General features: G+C 37.4%; 2 protein-coding genes across 6 annotated transcripts; one reads left to right on the forward strand and one right to left on the reverse strand.

Annotated features, from left to right (window-relative positions):
• Positions 1-4,316: 4,316 nt before the first annotated feature.
• On the reverse strand, positions 4,317-7,608 carry LOC109003165 (probable arabinosyltransferase ARAD1). Of its 5 annotated transcripts, none has more exons than XM_018981187.2 (4): positions 7,016-7,608; positions 5,707-5,817; positions 5,345-5,440; positions 4,317-4,957 (listed from the first exon to the last, which is right to left on the reverse strand). In XM_018981187.2, the coding sequence occupies exons 1-4, from the start codon at positions 7,499-7,501 to the stop codon at positions 4,532-4,534; spliced, it is 1,119 nt and encodes a 372-aa protein (XP_018836732.1). In that variant the 5' UTR covers positions 7,502-7,608; the 3' UTR covers positions 4,317-4,531. The 5 variants fall into 5 exon arrangements, with proteins under 5 accessions (XP_018836732.1, XP_018836734.1, XP_018836730.1 ...); XM_018981189.2 differs by having other exon boundaries at positions 4,317-4,911; positions 5,328-5,440; positions 5,521-5,817; positions 7,016-7,606; XM_018981185.2 differs by having other exon boundaries at positions 5,521-5,817; positions 7,016-7,605.
• Positions 7,609-12,866: 5,258 nt separating this feature from the next.
• LOC118344196 (secreted RxLR effector protein 161-like) lies at positions 12,867-13,547 on the forward strand. Its single transcript, XM_035684298.1, has 2 exons — positions 12,867-13,363; positions 13,460-13,547. Exons 1-2 carry the CDS (start codon positions 12,867-12,869, stop codon positions 13,545-13,547), a joined length of 585 nt encoding a protein of 194 aa, XP_035540191.1.
• The last annotated feature ends 4,472 nt before the right edge of the window (positions 13,548-18,019 follow it).

The raw sequence follows: 18,019 nt of genomic DNA on the forward strand, positions 1-18,019 counted from the left end.
GGGAATATCATTTCCCTTAAAGAAATCACTTGGAAATTAGATCAGAACTCTTTAACTTGTTATCAAAGCAGATTCCTTTTAACCTAACCCGATACAGATACAGCGTATAAGAATTCATGTTCTGGATTGTTGAACCCATCATCTTATACATATGGTTGTGGCACCCCTACCCGCGCCAACCCCCTAATTATAGCCTCAAATTCCACCTTTCTGTGGGAAAAAAAAATAGTAGACTTTAAAACCTAAACTTAGCATTTGTAGAAATTATTTTCCTGTTTCTTAAAAGCAAGATAGGTCTGTTGATGTTCATTAATACTCAATAATTCTCACACCAACATTACGGGATTACCCGCGGCGGAGGGAATTTCATGGCCCCCTTCCATAGGCTTTCCCTAAATTCAATTTCTAGTGCTTGGTTTGGTTGGTGTTGTTGTCGTGTTTCGCAAGTTTGGACAACTCTACGCAGACAGTGCTCGAGCTATCACCTGCACAGTAAAAAAAGGGGACCTCAAGTTCCGTTTTACCTCCGATGCTTAAGTTAATTTTGATGTAAGAGATGAAGAGAAACTAATAATGAAAATGAGTGTAGAAGTTAACCTCTTAATTTGTTGGTTGCAGGTAATGTCTATTTATACTTGCCGACTTGGTCTCCATGATAGTGGGGTGTTACTTTGTAGGAGTTCGTATATTTGTGTAGCCTACTCGCCGAGCTATAAACCATTTGGGTTTGCTGTGTGTAGTCCGAGCTCTGTGCTACATTGAATGCAATATGCTTTCTTTTCTGAATTCTTCATTTCTCATTAATGCAGCATGTCTTTCTCTCCAAACTTTATCATCTGCATTTGAATGCGGCGAGCATTCTTCCCCAAGTTTCTACTATTTCATTAATGCTTGGTGTAAACTACCATAAATATTCTTAGATTACATTGAATACGATATTCCTTCTTCTTTTAAGTTTTTTTATGTATTTAGGCTTTTCTTATTAATTCTTTAATAAACTTATTTTTTGGGATCTTTCCCCAAGCATAATGGAAAAGAATTGAGCCAGGGGGTCGACCCAAATTCTGATTCATTGATCCAAGTCGCGTAATCCCATCACGTCGACAATAATTTATCTCCACGACAAAAGGATCTTCTCCGGTACCAATAAGAAACAACCTCATCAGAGCCTTTTTTTTTTTTTTTTTTTTTTGAAAATGCTAGAGCTTCGCTGGGAGCTTTGGCTAGAGCTTTATTTAGTATATTTTATTATATATATTTTTTAGTTTTTTTTATATAGATTTTTTTAATAATTTTAAATATTTTTAAAAAATAAAAAAATTCATAATATTATTAAATAATACTTTTTTAATCACGAAGTAAAATAAAAAAATATTTTTTTATGATTTTTTATTTTACTTCGTGATTAAAGAAGTAGTTTTTAATAACTTTTTTTTTTTTACTTTTTGATTAAGAAAATGTTTTTAATGATGTTTTTAATTTATTTTATTTTTTAAAATTATTAAAAAATATTTAAAAAAATCTATATAAAAAACAACTTAAAAAAAACACATGTAAACACATGCTATAGCTCTAGCGGGAGCTGTAGCATCATCTTTTTTTTTTTTTTTTTCTCTAAATAAGACATTTATAGATAAACTATTGGATACAAGATACAAGTTTGGGATGTGGAGTTCCCTACAGTCTTTCCAAAGCCAACATATTACAACACAGAAAAGAAAAACAGAAGGCCGGTTTCGGAGCCAAAAAATGGTTCCCACCCAATTCCCACAAGGGGAGACCGCTTGTTGACGGTTTTAAAAAAGTCTGCTGAATAGACTATAAAGTTACAACTAGAAGCCGCAGTAAAAGGTTTTGTGATGCAAATTGCAACATGTTGGACTGGACTGGCAGGAAGGAACTTCATCCACTTTCACTTGATCTTTGGTTAGGGAAAGTGGAAACATAGGAAAGCAACTAGAAACTAAGACGAATCGTCGATGAGGGGCCACCACTGTCTGTGGCGGCACGTGCAGTACATGCTCCACACCTGGAGAGGAGTGGGAGGTCAGGTTTCGAAGACTTGACACCGCTGATCCTGTCAGTGCCGCGCGTGATGGCTGAAAACTTGTTAGGGACCTCAGTCTTGTCCCTAACACTAAGGTCTATGGGCTCGTCTTGGTGATAATGGTGACCGAGTGTTCTTGCCAATTTGTTTGGCCTTCCACAAAAGGATGGTGTTTGAGTAATGAGATGATAATGTATTTGAGTAGGCTAAGTGTTTAGGCTAAGGCAAATCAATGTGGGCGGCTAGACTTGTTCTTGAGTGAAGTGCCAAGACGATGGAGGTTGAATGAATGAGATGAGGTTAGGGTTCAGGTTGGAGGCAACTAGGGATGTCGTGGGCTATGGTAGAATTAGGATTGGTGTGGTCTTGGAAGATTGGCTTAGGATTATGAGTGTTTGATGCAATGAGAATGGCTTAAGGGTTGTCATTGATGTTTGGGCCACTTGGATGGTGATTAGGGTAGGAATGGTGAAGTGTAGCTAGGGTTTTGTAAGGTGGCTAGGGTGGATTTCGAGATTTGGAATAGTTGGCTTAAGGTTGGAGTTTAGGATGATGCTAGGGTTTAGGAATGAGGTGGAAGAGTGATGCTAGGGTTTGGTTGGCTAGGGTTGCCGAAATGGTAAGGTGGGATTAGGGTTTTAGATGTTGGGTAGCTAAGATGAAGGGATTGGGTTGACTTGTCCTTTGGAATGTTGGCTAGATTTTGGATGATTTGGAAATGGATATGGAAGTTTGAAAAATGGAGGGAATCTTTGAGGGAATAAGGGAATTCGAATTTGGTTAGGATTGGTAGATAGAGATGATTGAAGGAAGATTCCTAAGTGGTAGGAATCTTGGAGGGACTTGGGAATTCGAATTTGAATTGAGATGGTAAGTCAATAGTTGAAATGTGAACCAATATGGAAAGTAGGGCAATACTAGGGTTAGCCGAATGATGTATGTGAGAGTGGATGCTATGTGTATTTGGGCTAGGGCAAGGTGTATGGAGGGAACAATTTATGGTAAGTTGACAAATTTATGGAAATGATGATAAACACTATAGTGGTCGAGTATGTAGTATGTAATGGATCAAATGAGCAATGAAATGGATGTACACCAAGAACAAATGAAGAACACGATGAACAAGTGATAAATAATCAAGAACAAAGTAAACAAAAGATAGTCAATTCAACTATGATTCACGAATTGCACATAGATGAAATAAACCTCTTTATTGATGATTTTGAAAATAACAAAGAGAACAACAACTTGGATTCACGAATTACACCAAGTTGCAAGAACAAGATAGATTGAACTACACCTATTCACGAATTGCAATGTGTGATCCTCTCTTAGGGGATTCACGTATTGCACCCCAAAGAGTCCAAGTACCTTAGCACCGAATGGTGATTTCAAGAACAAAATAGTCTACCCACTAGGAAATTTGTCAAAAGATGTAAATGCAAAGCCTAAGAGTTCTATTTATAAGGATTACAACTTGGAAACTCCTAATAGGTCCATTGAAAAATAAATAATTAAATAAAAATTAATAATAAAAAATAATATGATTGGCATGGGCCAAGTTAACCCATGGCATGCATGAGCCCATGGGTGGGCATGGCTAGCTCATGGCATGGGCCATAGGCATGGCTGTTGGCATGTGGCTGACATGTCTATGGGGCTGATGTGGGGCTAACCAGCCTTGTCATGACATGGCTAGTGGCTTGACCATGGGTCACAAAACATGGGGTCCTACCAAAACTTCCCTAGGGGTGGCGGCGAGTGAAACTTGTGCACGGCATAAGCCATGCGTGAGGCTTATGCGCCGCTCGTATGGACATATTTTTTCTGCCGGCTTAAAGATCAGCGCCTGGGGAGGCTGATGGCGGGGCACGTGTCGGCATTGGCTCGCCGAAAAGTAGCAGATCAACTAGTTTTGGTGTTAACAGATAAAAGCTAACTAGACAACAGGTAACTAGACAGGAGCTGAGGTTGGCGAGGAAGGGAGGTGAGTGGAGGCAAAGCTCCTCCCCCCTCCCCCCAGTGAACAGATTGAATTCCTGGAAGCGGCGATGGATTTTGCAGGAATGGAGAGACACAACTCACGGAAAATTTTTGAGACGTAGGTAACCTCATCAGAGCTTGAAAGTGTATAAACAATCTCTGTAATTACATTATTAAGAACTCACATTGCACCATTGAAAGTCAAACACTAGCGCCAACCCAAGTTCGTCAATTTCTTTTTTCATCACAAGATAAAAAATAAAAAAAATGCAGCAAAGAATGTAACTAAATATGTCACTGTAGAGTGAGGAGGGTGTCATTCAACATAGAGTGAAGACAGAGCCAAAACCAAACGATAAGATAAAAAAAATATATCAGCAACCTTTGGATTTAACTGACAATTGTGGCTTGTAACTAGCTTTGATTCTTTCCCTTTAATTAAGGGTTGTCCCTATGAATGATGAAGTGAGTATAAATATACAAAATACAAAATTTGAAAAATCATCTTCTCCTCCGCCACCAGTCCGGAACTTTCAACCTCCGAATTCTATGAACAGCAAGTTTGACCCCAGGAAGCTTGTGTTTAACCTGCCTCCATAGCATATTGACAGCGTCTTCTTTTCTTGGGGGATACTGGAATTCATAATGATGGGAGATTTTCTTAAGCCGCTTCCACATTTCAATCCATTTCTCTTTTGGAAAATTCCGTAGCTCATTAACCATGTAACCAGGTTTCAATGCCTCCTCAAAAGAGAAGAATATTGAGAATTGGGCATAGTCAATTTCATCCTCAAATGGGAGGTCAATATGATCACTCACTATGACAGGAACACAGTGGCTCACAATGGCATCAAACAGGCGACAGGATGAAGGCGTATCTCCTGCAGGATGCAGACAGAACTTTGACAAACGCATTCCTTGTGAAGACTGGTATAACATAAGAAGAAAGAAATGAGAAAGAGGGGAAAGTATACAAATGCAAAGAGGAATAGCCATGGTGAAGATCAGAGACTATACGCCACAACCATGGTGCGATGTTGAGTGTTCCATGTAACAACATGTATCTATATATTCACATTTCTAACTAACAAACTAAGCCATGTATCATGAAGATGAATAAATTGATGATTACGATGTACTTAAAATTTTCTTTTGACAAGATCACTACATCCCTATGCGCATAATTAAGAGCAATGGCTGGCGAGAAAGAAGAAGAATTACAATTGGTGCTCTCTTACGGGTAGAAATAGGATGCAATATCCAGATTCTATGAAAAAAGAAAAAAAAAAAAACTCACAGGTTAGTACTAAATACCACTTTTATATTTTCATCCGTGGCAACACTCCGCTCGTAGTGAACATCATCATAAGCAGCTAATATCTTTGCCAATTTAACACGAACAATGCCTTCCTGCAGCATAACAAGACCCACACTAATTGAATGGTTTATTCGTAAAATTTAAGGATGTAACAAGATTCAAATGGACGCACATCTTTCCGGGATGTCCTCCCACGGAAGAAAAGAAGTGTGGTACGGGATTCAAATGGATCTGTAGAGTCATCATCTGTAAACGAATCCACAATGTGCACGTACGGGGCCACCACATCTTTGCTTATGTTTGACATGGTTCTAGGGTGGCGTCCAAAATCTACAACAATCTGAATAGATGCATTTACCTGTTCTCGTAGAAATCTGAATGCATTGGGATGTGTCATAGGAATTACATGGTCTCCGCCTCCAGATTGCTGCCAGTACTTGGATTGCAGCAAGAATTTCACTAAATCAATCTGAAATCAGAAGCAACCCATACTGAACTGTAAACAAAAATACATACAAGTTCAAAAAAGGTGTAGCAATTGATTTTTTTTTTCAATCTCCGTTTCCCTTAAAACTAAAGAGTATTGAATGATTCAATAATTTAACCTCGACCAATTGAGTCAAAATAGGCTATTATGATTTCAAAAATCCGCAATGGTGATATCGATAGATGCACTGCTCTTAGGAACATTGATGTGGAAAAGAGAGTATCACAGGAAGAACTTAAGATAATGGACAAATCGATATTCAATTAAAATGTGCAGCATTACATAAAATAATTTATAGGTAAAACCCGATAAATTAAACTAACACAAGGGCTAAGCAACTGGTCATAACAGACCTATAACTGATGAACTATCAAACCATTGCTGAAAATGCCAATCAACTGAACCAAGTATAATTTTCTAGTATATAGTCAAAGAAAATCTCGGTAAGCTTTTGAAAGGTGACTGACGAAAGAACTAAAATCATTCGATCTCCACCTCTTTGTGATGATCATCACAGAAGGCCACCAATGAAACTTCCAACTAAACACAAGGCAAATCAACAGCACAATTGCAAAACCTCTGCATGTCCAGAATCAAATGCATCACTCATCACACCATCCCATCTATCATAGGCTACAATCCGAGCGTTCCCAATCCCGCACAACTGCTTTGTATGCCAGTTCAATTAAATGACTCGAAAGAAGAAATCCAATTGTCCAGATGCTACTTCTATCATCCGAAAGTATAATGGCTCTGAAAGTTGGCAATTTTACTCCTTGTCCAAGAGATTTACTAGTTCGCCTACGGCCCAATCAGTTCTTAAGCAAATTGAGTAAAGGATGTATAAGAGTTTTACAATCAACCTTGCTTCATCCAAAGGAAAATATGAACAAGAAAATATTCAACCAAATTATTCAACTGTGGTTACACTAAATGGGTTTCTTTTTTCCCTTTTCCCTTTATTTTGGTACATGATAAGAAGGACAATATATAGTTAAAGACCCGCTCAAAAACTAAGCAAAAGCACCCAATTCAATGCCATTAACGACAAAATTCAATGCCCGTTTTCCCAATTCTCCAAAAGTAAAATATGTGCGTGCATAAACAGCACAAAAGAACTAAATAACACACAAAATTAACCCAAACAAATAAAAACAACCACAGTAAACCGATCACGTACCTGCAATTGGTGATCAATCTCGGTCTCAGGATCCGTCATTACATGCCCGTGGGTATTGAAGCTCAACGAAGAGAAAAACGGCACAAAGAATATGTCAGCCATTTCTGGATCCGAAACCCTAACCGCGTCTCTCTCCTCCGCACCGTCTCCTTCATACAAAAGCGAGCCCATCATCCAGTACTCCGCGCTGTGCTGCCTCTTCAGGCCCGAGTTCTTGGGCCACGACGGCCAGTTTCGGTCCGTCACTGGGGTCTGTTCCAGGTTCCGGAGGTTTAGCATGCCCACATTGAACCGGCGCGGGAGATCGTACATGTAGACCCGGAGAGGCGGGTTGGTTGCACATAGGGGGTGCGCAGTCGCGGGTGACTGCAGCAGAGGAAGGAAGTAGGATCTGAAATTGACGGTCCCCATTAAGATAGAGTACGAGATCAGGAGGAGGACGATGAGGAGAGCGAAAACGAGAGAAAGCGTGGCTTTTCCGTACATTATCGGAGATATTACGACTTGGCGTTGGTGTATCTGCACCAACCATCGTTATCGTACATGTTATCTCGGTCTGTCTAAGAGACAAAGTGACGAAGAGGAGGAACGTAGTGTTTTTGTCCTTTTTTTTTTTTTTTTTTTGTCGATGAAAAGTGTTTTTGTCCTTTGTGAACATGTTCCCCACTCTTCCACAACCACAGTCTTCGAGATGTACCAAATTCGTAAGAAAAATGATAAGCACCTGTCCCTTTTTACAATATACTACATAATTATATTTTAAAATAAAATATAATTTAATAAAATATTTTACAAAAAAAATATCATTTTATAAAAATATTTTTACTTTAAAATATATTTTATAAAATATATATTAGATGGAGGGGCGCCCACGTGAGACTGACCCCCTCCTGCTTGTAACGCATGCTTAACTTGTAACGCATGGCTTACTACCGTTTACAATGCAATTGAAGGCTGGCCTTTTAAGGCCAGCCGTGCATAGTTGGATTATATATAGTCTTTATCAATTGTATTTTTGGCACCATCTGAAAAATAGAAAAAGATTCTCTCTTCTTTTGTTTTCTCTTGATAAAATACTTAGACTGTAGATTTGTTAAGTGTTACTCTAGTTCCATACTACGTAGTATACTTTCGCCACTAAGAGGAAACGCTTAGAGTTTATCAATCTGGAAAAACTTGTGGAGCAATTCTTTAAGCTGAGCTTGAGGTATTTTTCCGCTGTGCATTCTAACATTGGTATCAGAGCTATTTTTTAAATTGCTTCCAGTTTATAATATTTTCTCGCATATGCTTGAAATTTGTATGGTGTCTTTTTTTTTTTATCCTCTCTTTTTTTTATCTGTTAAAAAAAAAATTGCACACCAGGTGGTGCTGCGAACACCAACGCAGTGGTGCTGCGCACTCCACCGCGATGCAGCGCGCACCACGGAGGTGCAGCAGCGTGCTGCTGTGGAACGGCTACTGTTCACGTGAACAGTAGCCGAATAGAGGAAGAAGATGACCATTAGGTCATCTGCCTTCCATGGGCTTGGGCCTCACGGCCCAGCCCAAACAGTTTTTTTTTTTTTTTTTTTATGACTCGGGCTGGGCTTGGCCCAATTTGTTTTGGCCCTTCAGTATTTAGAAAAAAAAAATTGGGCATTTTTTTTAAAGCCCAACTTTATTCAAGCCCATATTTTTTTTAACAGAAAATAAAAGGAGGGGATGAAATTTGCATGACTTAATATATGCTAAGATATATTGTTATATTACATGTGATTTTTTATTTAATGTTTTAGATTAAATTTGATCACATGTGAATATATAGTTATATTCATGCTATTTTTTTTTATTTCATTATGTTATATTACATGTGATCTTTTATTTAATTTGTTATATTAAATGTGATTACATGTATATGTGAATTGAACATGTAGATATGTGATTATTTTATCATCTATGAATGTTAGGCTTGAATGTTTAAACATTAGTCTTTATTGATAAAATAGAAAAATTCCCACTAAGTAGTCTTAGTGAGAATTGTCAGTGTAAATGATAGACTGAAAAAAAATTGTAGTGACCCCAGTAAGAACTGTAAATGCACTGTATAGCCAAAAGACCACAGTGACCCTAGTAAGAACTGTAAATGCACTGATGGAACAAGAAAAATGGACTGTAATGGTCTTATATGAACCATCTTTGCAGACTGGCCCAACAGGTTACTGTGGTTGGAGTAACTGTCCTTGTAGACTGGCCCAAAAGGTTACTGCGATTTTAGTAGGTTATGTCTTTACATGTGACTAGAACTAGATGACTACTTAAGATAGTGGAAGTATGGTTGAGATTTATGATTAATTCTCCCATTTTTTTTTTTGAATTTGCGCGGGAATTAGGTTAGAAATTTAATAATTGGATATTGTGGCGCAAGAGATGATTCTGAAGCCTAGCGATTTTTCGATTTTGCAACATGTCTAAATTATTTTTTTTCTAACTTGGATGGACGCGGCAGATTTTTTAGGTGTGTGTGTAATATCCCTTCTTTACGTATTGTAGTGAAATGACATTCAAGAGTATAGTTGCCGATTTAAACAAAGTGGGGAAATTGGATAGGGAGAACTACGACATTTGGCATCGCAAGATCCAATATGTTTTAGATGAGTAAGAGGTATTTGAGGCCTTATCTCACTCTCTTACTCAGCCCGGGGAAGGGACCTCGGAACAACACATAATAGATCAACTAGTCTATACTCAATGGGCTAAGAAAAGTCGGTGCGCGAGCATAATAATGTTAAGCAGCATACACAATGATCTAATGTGTGAGTTCGAGATCTATGACACTGCGCAAAGCATGTGGGGGGCTTTAAAATTGAAGTTTGGTGAAACTTCAGCCACTAGGTTGCGTGGGTTAACCATGAGGTTTGACTCCTATAAGATGCGCTCTGACCACACGATGAAGCAGCATCTTAGGGCTATGTCAACCATGATCCGCAAACTTAAGTCGGCAGGAAACAACCTGACTGATGAACAGCAAGTCCAGGCAGTGATAAGATCACTGCCGAATTCTTGGGAGAATATGAGCCAGAACCTGACGCATAACGAGAATATCAAAGACTTTGATGATGTCTCGCGTCACTTGGAATTGGAGGCTGAGCGCCTAGAGGCTGCCAAGCCCAATCACACGGCCTATGTGGCTGATTCTGGTCGCGTAAGGCATCAAGGCCTAAGCGCAAGAAGTCCAAGAATGAGGTAGTTGCTGGACAAATTAAGAAGGTGTCAGGAACTTCTCAGCGCAGTAAGAGGGGCAAGCGCAGGAAGAACAAGTCGAAATTAGAGTGCTTCAACTGTGGAAATAATGGCCACTTCGCTCATGACTGCACTGAGCCGGAGAAGGTACATTCTGACTTTTCTCGCATTGTTTTTGTAACTAGACATGTGATGGTTGCTCACTCCTATCCTGTGTGGACTGTTGATTTAGGAGCAACCGAACACATAGCGCGAGACAGAGTCGGATTTGTTGAGTATCGCCGGATTCCAGCTGGGAATCGTGATATCAAGGTGGGGAATGGAGCTAGCGTGGAGGTACTGGGACTTGGTACCTACAAGCTGGACTTGCGGGGTGGCTGCACTCTTTTCCTTCACAATGTGCTATACGCTCCCGAGATCCGACGAAACTTACTTTTTGTAGTCACTTTATTAAGACTTGGTTTTCAAATTGTTTTTGAAAACAATTATGTTTCTTTTCATTTGGGCCATGTGTTTTATGGCAATGCTTTTCTTCAAGACGGTTTTATGATTTTGAATTTGGAGTATTCAAATATAAATGAGTCTATTGCTTTTCTTTCTACATCTGATAATTTGGATTCATATAAATGGCATGCTAGGCTTGGCAATATAAGGCAAGATAGAATGACTAGGTTAGCTAGAGAAGGCCTAATAGGCAATCTCGTTAAGGTCATCTTGCCCACATGTGAACATTGTCTAATGGGAAAAGCTAAGAGAAAACCGTTTGGAAAAGCCACAAGGGCATCTTGTCCATTGCAATTAGTCCACTCAGACATCTGTGGTCCAATGAGTGTGAGGGCAAGACACGGAGGTGTCTACTTCATCGCATTTATAGATGATTTTTCACGTTACGGTCATGTCTACATAATCTCTCATAAGTCTGAAGCATTGGAATGCTTTAGGCGATATCTAAGAATGGTTGAGAATCAGTTAGACAAGAGTTTAAAAGCTCTAAGAACTGACCGAGGACGAGAATATCTCTCTGAGCAATTTAAAAGGCTATGTGATGAAAAAGGAATCAAAAGACAGTTGACGATACCGAGTACGCCGCAGCAAAATGGCGTGGCGGAAAAGAGAAATCGAACATTGCTTGAAATGGTTAGGTCAATGATGGCGCAAGCAAACCTACCAATTTCTTTTTGGGGGGATGCATTTTTGACTGCTGCCTACATTCTTAACCGAGTGCCCTCCAAATCAGTAACTTCCACCCCATATGAACTATGGACCGACGAGAAACCCAATTTGAGTAACTTGCGGCCATGGGGTTCAACGGGTTTTGTTCACAACCTTTCTCATAAGTATGGGAAGTTAGGCCCTAGAGGGAAGAAGTGTATCTTTATAAGGTACTCAGAACACTCTAAAGGATATGTATTAATAGGTGAACAATCTGATGGAAGTGTGACTGAGATTGAGTCACGAGATGTGAATTTCATTGAAGATCAGTTTCCAAGTAGAGGTGAGGTTGATAGGAGTTTAGAACTTCATGAGATTGTGGAACAAGAGGAAAGTGCTCCAAGGAATTTAGTTGAGAATGAGGAAGAAATTCTTCAAGCTCCTACAAATTATTTGAATCCGAGTGGGAGTACATCACTTGTCAATCAATCACAACAACCTCAGTCTCTTAGAAGCACACGTGAAAGTATTCCCCGTCGTCGTTTTGAGATTGAAGGGGAAGCTTTTATGGTAGCTCCGCATGATGATGACGAGTCTAGGACAATTTATGAGGCTCTCTCATCTTCTACTAAAGATGAGTGGATGAAAACTCTTAATGATGAGATTGAGTCTATGAAGACTAACTAGGTCTGGGATCTGGTTGATCTACCAATAGGGCGTAAGACTATTGGGAACAAATGGGTTCTTAAGGTCAAACGCAAGTCGGATGGATCAATAGATAAGTACAAAACTCGCTTAGTGGCGAAAGGATATACCCAACAGGAAGGTATAGACTATGAGGAGACTTTTTCACCAGTGGTGAGATTTGCCTCGATTCGCCTGATTCTAGCTATAGTAGCAAACATGGATTTGGAACTCTACCAGATGGACGTTAAGACAGTATTTCTCAATGGAGAACTAGATGAAGAGATCTATATAGATCAACCAACGGGTTTTGTGGTCAAAGGTCAAGAGCGCAAAGTGTGCAAGCTCAAACGATCTATATATGGCATAAAACAATCATCTAGACAATGGTACCTCAGATTCCATCGAGCCATTCTCTCGAATGGGTTTACGATGATCACAAAGGATCATTGTGTTTATGTCAAAAGGTCTAAGAAGAGTTTCATAATGTTGTCATTATATGTTGACGACATACTACTAGCTGGAAATAATAAAGGGTTGATAGTCGCCACAAAAGAGTGGTTATTCTTCAATTTTGAGATGAAGGATATGGGTGAGGCAGAATACATTCTGGGAGTTAAGATCTACAGAGATCGCTCAAAGAGACTTTTGTGTTTGTCTCAACAGACTTACATAAAGAAAGTCCTCGAGCGCTTCCTAATGAATGGATGTAAACCCATTGACACCCCTGTTGCAATGAGCGAGAACTTGTCTAAAGTGATGTGTCTTAAGACTAAAAAAAAAAAAAAAAAAGATGGCCCGTGTCCCTTATACTAATGCTGTGGGTAGTCTGATGTACGCAATGATGTGTACTCGACCTGACATATGCTATGCAGTTGGTTTAGTGAGTAGATTCCAATCAAACCCCGGACTAGCTCACTGGAAAGCGGTCAAAAGGATTATGCGATATCTCAAGAGAACTGCGGACTATGTGCTGTGCTATCAGGGTTCAGATTTGCAGCTAAGAGGTTACAGTGATGCCGATTGGGGCAACGACCTAGATGAGCGCAAATCAACCACTGGGTATGTATTTCTGCTCAACCAAGGCGCCATTACATGGAGCAGCAAGAAACAACCCTGTATAGCGTTATCCACCATGGAGGCAGAATACATAGCATGTTCTGCAGCAGTTCAAGAAGCTGTTTGGTTACGGAGGTTTCTCAAGCATTTAGATATTGGCACGGATACATCAGATCCGGTGACAATATTCTGCGATAGCATGGCAGCTCTCGCATATGCTAAGGACTCAAAGTATCATGGAAGAACCAAACACATATATATCAGATATCACTACATCAGAGATATGATAGTGCAAAATGAAGTGGTTCTGAAACATCTTTCTACGAGTCGCATGGTTGCTGATCCCTTAACGAAGCCTATAGCAAGAGATGTCTTTAAGGCTCGTGTTAGGAATCTAAGACTGCGTAGACTATAAATGTAATTTGTGTTTCAAATGACATAAAAATATAACATTTCCTTTGGGATATTAATACAATATGATTCAATTTTTGTCTTTATCGTATTGTTTTTAATACACACACATAAGATATGTCAACAAGCTTAGATCGGCTCACTCACACTAGCGATCGCCTCTAGCGCTTAAGTAGCGAGTAGAGATGAGACATTGTGTCCCTAGGTACTTGTCCAAAGGGATAAGTTGGTTGGCACAAAGTTATGTCGCCTTAGTGGGAGCTAAGATGAGGTCCATTGATAGGACTATGCATCGGTTACCCCACCATCCATGTAGCCTGTAGTAAGACAGATGCGAGTTCCTCTTTGACGCCTTGGAGACGTGCAAATTGAGGAATTCGAGTTAGACGCTTAAGGAGCGGCTAGACTGAGATCTGTACGGTGTTGATATAGACATATGCTCTTTGAGAAAGAGAAATTCACCGTAGCATGTGTTTCATACTATATGTGCTTATACGACTAATGAGTAAGTGAGTAAAATGTTTCCCTCTTTCTCACTGTGTGAGTCTCATTTCTTAAAAAATGTCATTTACTTTTAACTATGTCACGAGATGGAGGTTGTGATGTTTGCTACTTTGGCATGCTGTCTATGGCCATGATTGATACGGTCTAAAGAGGCATTGTTGGGAAAGCAGTTCGACCAAAATTGAGTGATATGAGTGTAAAGGGAAGACTATTCAATATCGTATCTTTGATAGTGTTTGCTGAAGTCATACAAATGACGTTACATCTCGGTAGCGGCTAAAGGTTGTGAACACATTGAAATATTTGGAGGTAGTCAAGCATTGTTCTGAGTTTTTAAACTCAAGAGGGTTCGAAAATGCTTGATCTTGATGCGATCGAATAAATCTAGGACATGATCAGACACGTTAGGGATATTACTATGCTGGTCTTCTCTGGGAGAGATTTGGTGTTTGTACTCCCTCCTTTCTACAGATGTGCTTAGTGGTCGCACGGTCTATTTATTTGTATGAACAAGATTGAGAACATTAGAGAGATGCTGACCTGGGGTCATGCCCACTGTGTGCGAGTGTGATATATTAGATGGAGGGGCGCCCACGTGGGGCTGACCCCCTCCTGCTTGTAACGCATGGCTTTAAGCCATGCGTTACTGCTGTTTACAATGCAATTGAAGGCTAGCCTTTAAGGCCAGCCATGCATAGTTGGACTATATATAGTCCTCCTCAATTGTGTTTTTGGCACCATTTGAAAAATAGAAAAAGACTCTCTCTCTTTTTGTTCTTTCTTGATAAAATACTTAGGCTGTGGATTTGTTAAGTGTTACTCTAGTTCCATACTACGTAGTACACTTTCGCCACTAAGAGGAAACGCTTGGAGTTTATCAATTTGGAAAAACTTGTGGAGCAATTCTTTAAGCTGAGCTTGAGGCATTTTTCCGCTGTGCATTCTAACAATATATTGTGTAGGCATTGCTTAATTTATAAATACATATATCGTTGCATTACTTGTATTTTAAATGATTAAGATTATGTTTAGATGAATTGAACTGTAAATAGTAATAATATTTTATTGAGAAGAATTTAATTTTTTTTATTTGAAATGATTTAATTTTAAAATTGAAATGAATTTAATTTTTTTTATAAAAAAATTAGAAAAATAATAAATTTTATAAAAATTAATTAAAATGAATTGAATTTGGTATAAGAACCCAACACAACTTAAAAATGATAAAAGGTTTGTGTTTGTCGGTGTTGATGATGAATAGGTTGCAACTGCTGTGCTCCATAGTACATATTGGAGAACCATTGCTCTCTAACTCCAGTGGCGTAGGGTCTGACAATGCGAGGTTTCCATCATCACACGTGACACGTCCATCTGATTTGTTGGTTGTCACGTATGCTTTTCAATTGGGTTGTCTAGAGTGTTTTTGAATGTTGAAGTGAATTGAGTTGAGATGATAAAATATTGTTAGAATATTATTATTTATTATTATTATTATTTTAGAATTTGAAAAAGTTAAATTGTTTATTATATTTTATATTAGGATTTGAAAAAATTGTAATGATTAGTTGAGATTAGCTCAACTTCCAAACGAAGCCTAAGAGCACTCCCAATGGATTCTTTATCCTATCATTCAAAATACATCACGATAAAAACTTACTTTTTTTATTTTACATAATGATTTTTACAATATATCATACATCAGCTTATCTATTTTTTCTTCATATCATTTTAATATTATATTTTTTAATATTTTTTATTCATTTCAAATATTTTCTCTAATTACCAATTATATATTCATATCTTTTGATATTTACAATATTTTTTCATATACAATGTCATATAATTATGTTTTATTTTAAATTAATTCAAATTTATAAACTAAACTAAAATATAAATTAATTCAATAAAATAGAGCATGGTATATACCTGCAACTACGCTCACCACCAAAGGACATTTTGGTTTGCTATTGCACCCCAGAAAATAATCTCTTTTCTCAATACATATGATCCCGATTTCCCTTACACACTCTGCACTAGGGGTGTAACCGGTCCGGTCCGGTCCGGTTTTGGACAAAATCTAGGACCGAATCGGTATATACCGGTTTTGTATTTTTCAAAACCGATTACGCCCCGATTACCCTCCTAAACCGATACTTCCGGTTTTAGCGATTTCCGGTCCGGTCCGGTCCGGTTTTCCGGTTTTTTTTAAATGTAAAAAACATATAATAAAGTGTTAATTCTTATTATAAAATATTATTAAAAATTTAATATATATATTATGCTTAAAGCATATGATCAATTAAATTTTTATCTTTAAGATTAAACTTTTATTTTATAAATTATAACAACATTATCTTATATATAATTATATTAATAACATATGATCAAATAAATTACAAATGTTCATATTTAAGATTAACATTTTATGTTATTATTTATAAATTATAATATAAAATTTTTTCATATATGATATATAATTATATATATTATATATAAAAATTTAACATATAATTATATATTATATATATAAATATTTTGTATAATATATAAATTAATTTTTATATTTTTTTTTCCAACCGGTCCGGTTCGGTCCGGTCCGGTCCCAAAAATTACGGAACCGGAACCGGACCGGAACCGGCCGGTTTTCATAAAATAGGAACCGGTTCCGGACCGGACCGGTTCAAAACCGGACCAACCGGTCCGGTTCGGTCCGGTCCGGACCGGTTTTCCGGTTTCCCGGTTTAAATTTACACCCCTACTCTGCACCACCATGTTCCGAAAGTTTACTTTCTAGTTTATGCAATGAAAGAAAAGAACTTGGGGCTGAAATGAAAATAAAGTTTACTTTATAGTTTCTGCAGTGAGAGAAAAAAGTAGAAGGTAAAAGAGAGAAATGAATAAAAAATTTATACATTTGTGAACAGGAAAAAATATTTGCATGAGCCCCACACCAGCACACACTCAATCTATTGAGTGTAAAAAAAAAAAAAAGTGATGTGAAGTGTGTGCTGGTGTGGGGTTGATGCATAGCATTTCCCTTGTGAACAGTATCTACTAAATATAGCGGTGATACTGTAGTAAACTGTATTTTAAAGATGAAATACATAACCCATTAGAGAGATATTTTGAGCTATTTTCTTTAAATTTTACAAAAAATTGAGTTTTACAAGAGCCATTGGGAGTGCTCTTACTTGGAATTTGGATCTCATTAAACTGTGTCGCAATTTATATCTTATCACATTAGATGCATGCATTCACTAGTTTTCTTTCAAAGATTAAAATTTTAAATTTTAAAAAATCTCTCGTTTTATTATTATAATTATTTAAAATTTTAATATAAAATAAAATAAATAATTTAATTTTTTAAAATTTTAAAATAAAAATAATATTAAAAAATATATTTTAATAATATTTTATTTAATTTTTTTAACTTTAATCTCTACTCATATTATCCCTAAAAATAAACTAGGCCAGCCGGCCAGCCGACCACCTTGGTGGCCGAATTCGTAGGGTTCATAGAAATCACGTTATTATCACTTTTTGAGAAGTATCCATATCTATTGAAATTTTTGAAGATTTTTATTACTTATTCTCGGAGAGAAATATTAAATTAAGAATTTGATTTGAAGTTATCTTTTAATACTTATTAATGGGTAATGCTATTATGCTCCTTCGATTTGTTTACTTGGTGTACTCTAGTGTAATTTGTATTTTTTATTTTTATTTTTTGCCTTTTATTCCAAGCATTTTTAAAATAAGTTTAAACATTTTTAAAAAATAAAAAAATACTAATATATTAATAGTCACTTTCTTAATTAGTAAACAGATTTTTTAATTTTTTTTATAAAAAAAATTAAATACATAAATAGTGATCAAAATGAGGAGACAAGAACTAACATTATTCTTAAACAATACCTCAACATTGAATAATAAAAAAACGATGAAATGGAAATTACAAATTATCCTACGTCA

This window comes from Juglans regia, chromosome 13 (assembly GCF_001411555.2).
Source record: "Juglans regia cultivar Chandler chromosome 13, Walnut 2.0, whole genome shotgun sequence".
Classification (NCBI taxonomy): domain Eukaryota; kingdom Viridiplantae; phylum Streptophyta; class Magnoliopsida; order Fagales; family Juglandaceae; genus Juglans; species Juglans regia.

What these genes read in the sequence shown, in the direction of transcription:
- LOC109003165 (XM_018981185.2), bottom strand. Translation starts at nt 7,501, where the DNA reads ATGTACGGAAAAGCCACGCTTTCTCTCGTTTTCGCTCTCCTCATCGTC. An exon ending in GGAGGACATCCCGGAAAGAT is followed by an intron (nt 5,441 to 5,520) that starts GTGCGTCCATTT and finishes GTTATGCTGCAG; the next exon opens with GAAGGCATTGTTCGTGTTAA. An exon ending in CGGATGAAAATATAAAAGTG is followed by an intron (nt 4,958 to 5,344) that starts GTATTTAGTACT and finishes ATGTTATACCAG; the next exon opens with TCTTCACAAGGAATGCGTTT.
- LOC118344196 (XM_035684298.1), top strand. Translation starts at nt 12,867, where the DNA reads ATGGCCCGTGTCCCTTATACTAATGCTGTGGGTAGTCTGATGTACGCA. An exon ending in GCATATGCTAAGGACTCAAA is followed by an intron (nt 13,364 to 13,459) that starts GTATCATGGAAG and finishes TCTTTCTACGAG; the next exon opens with TCGCATGGTTGCTGATCCCT.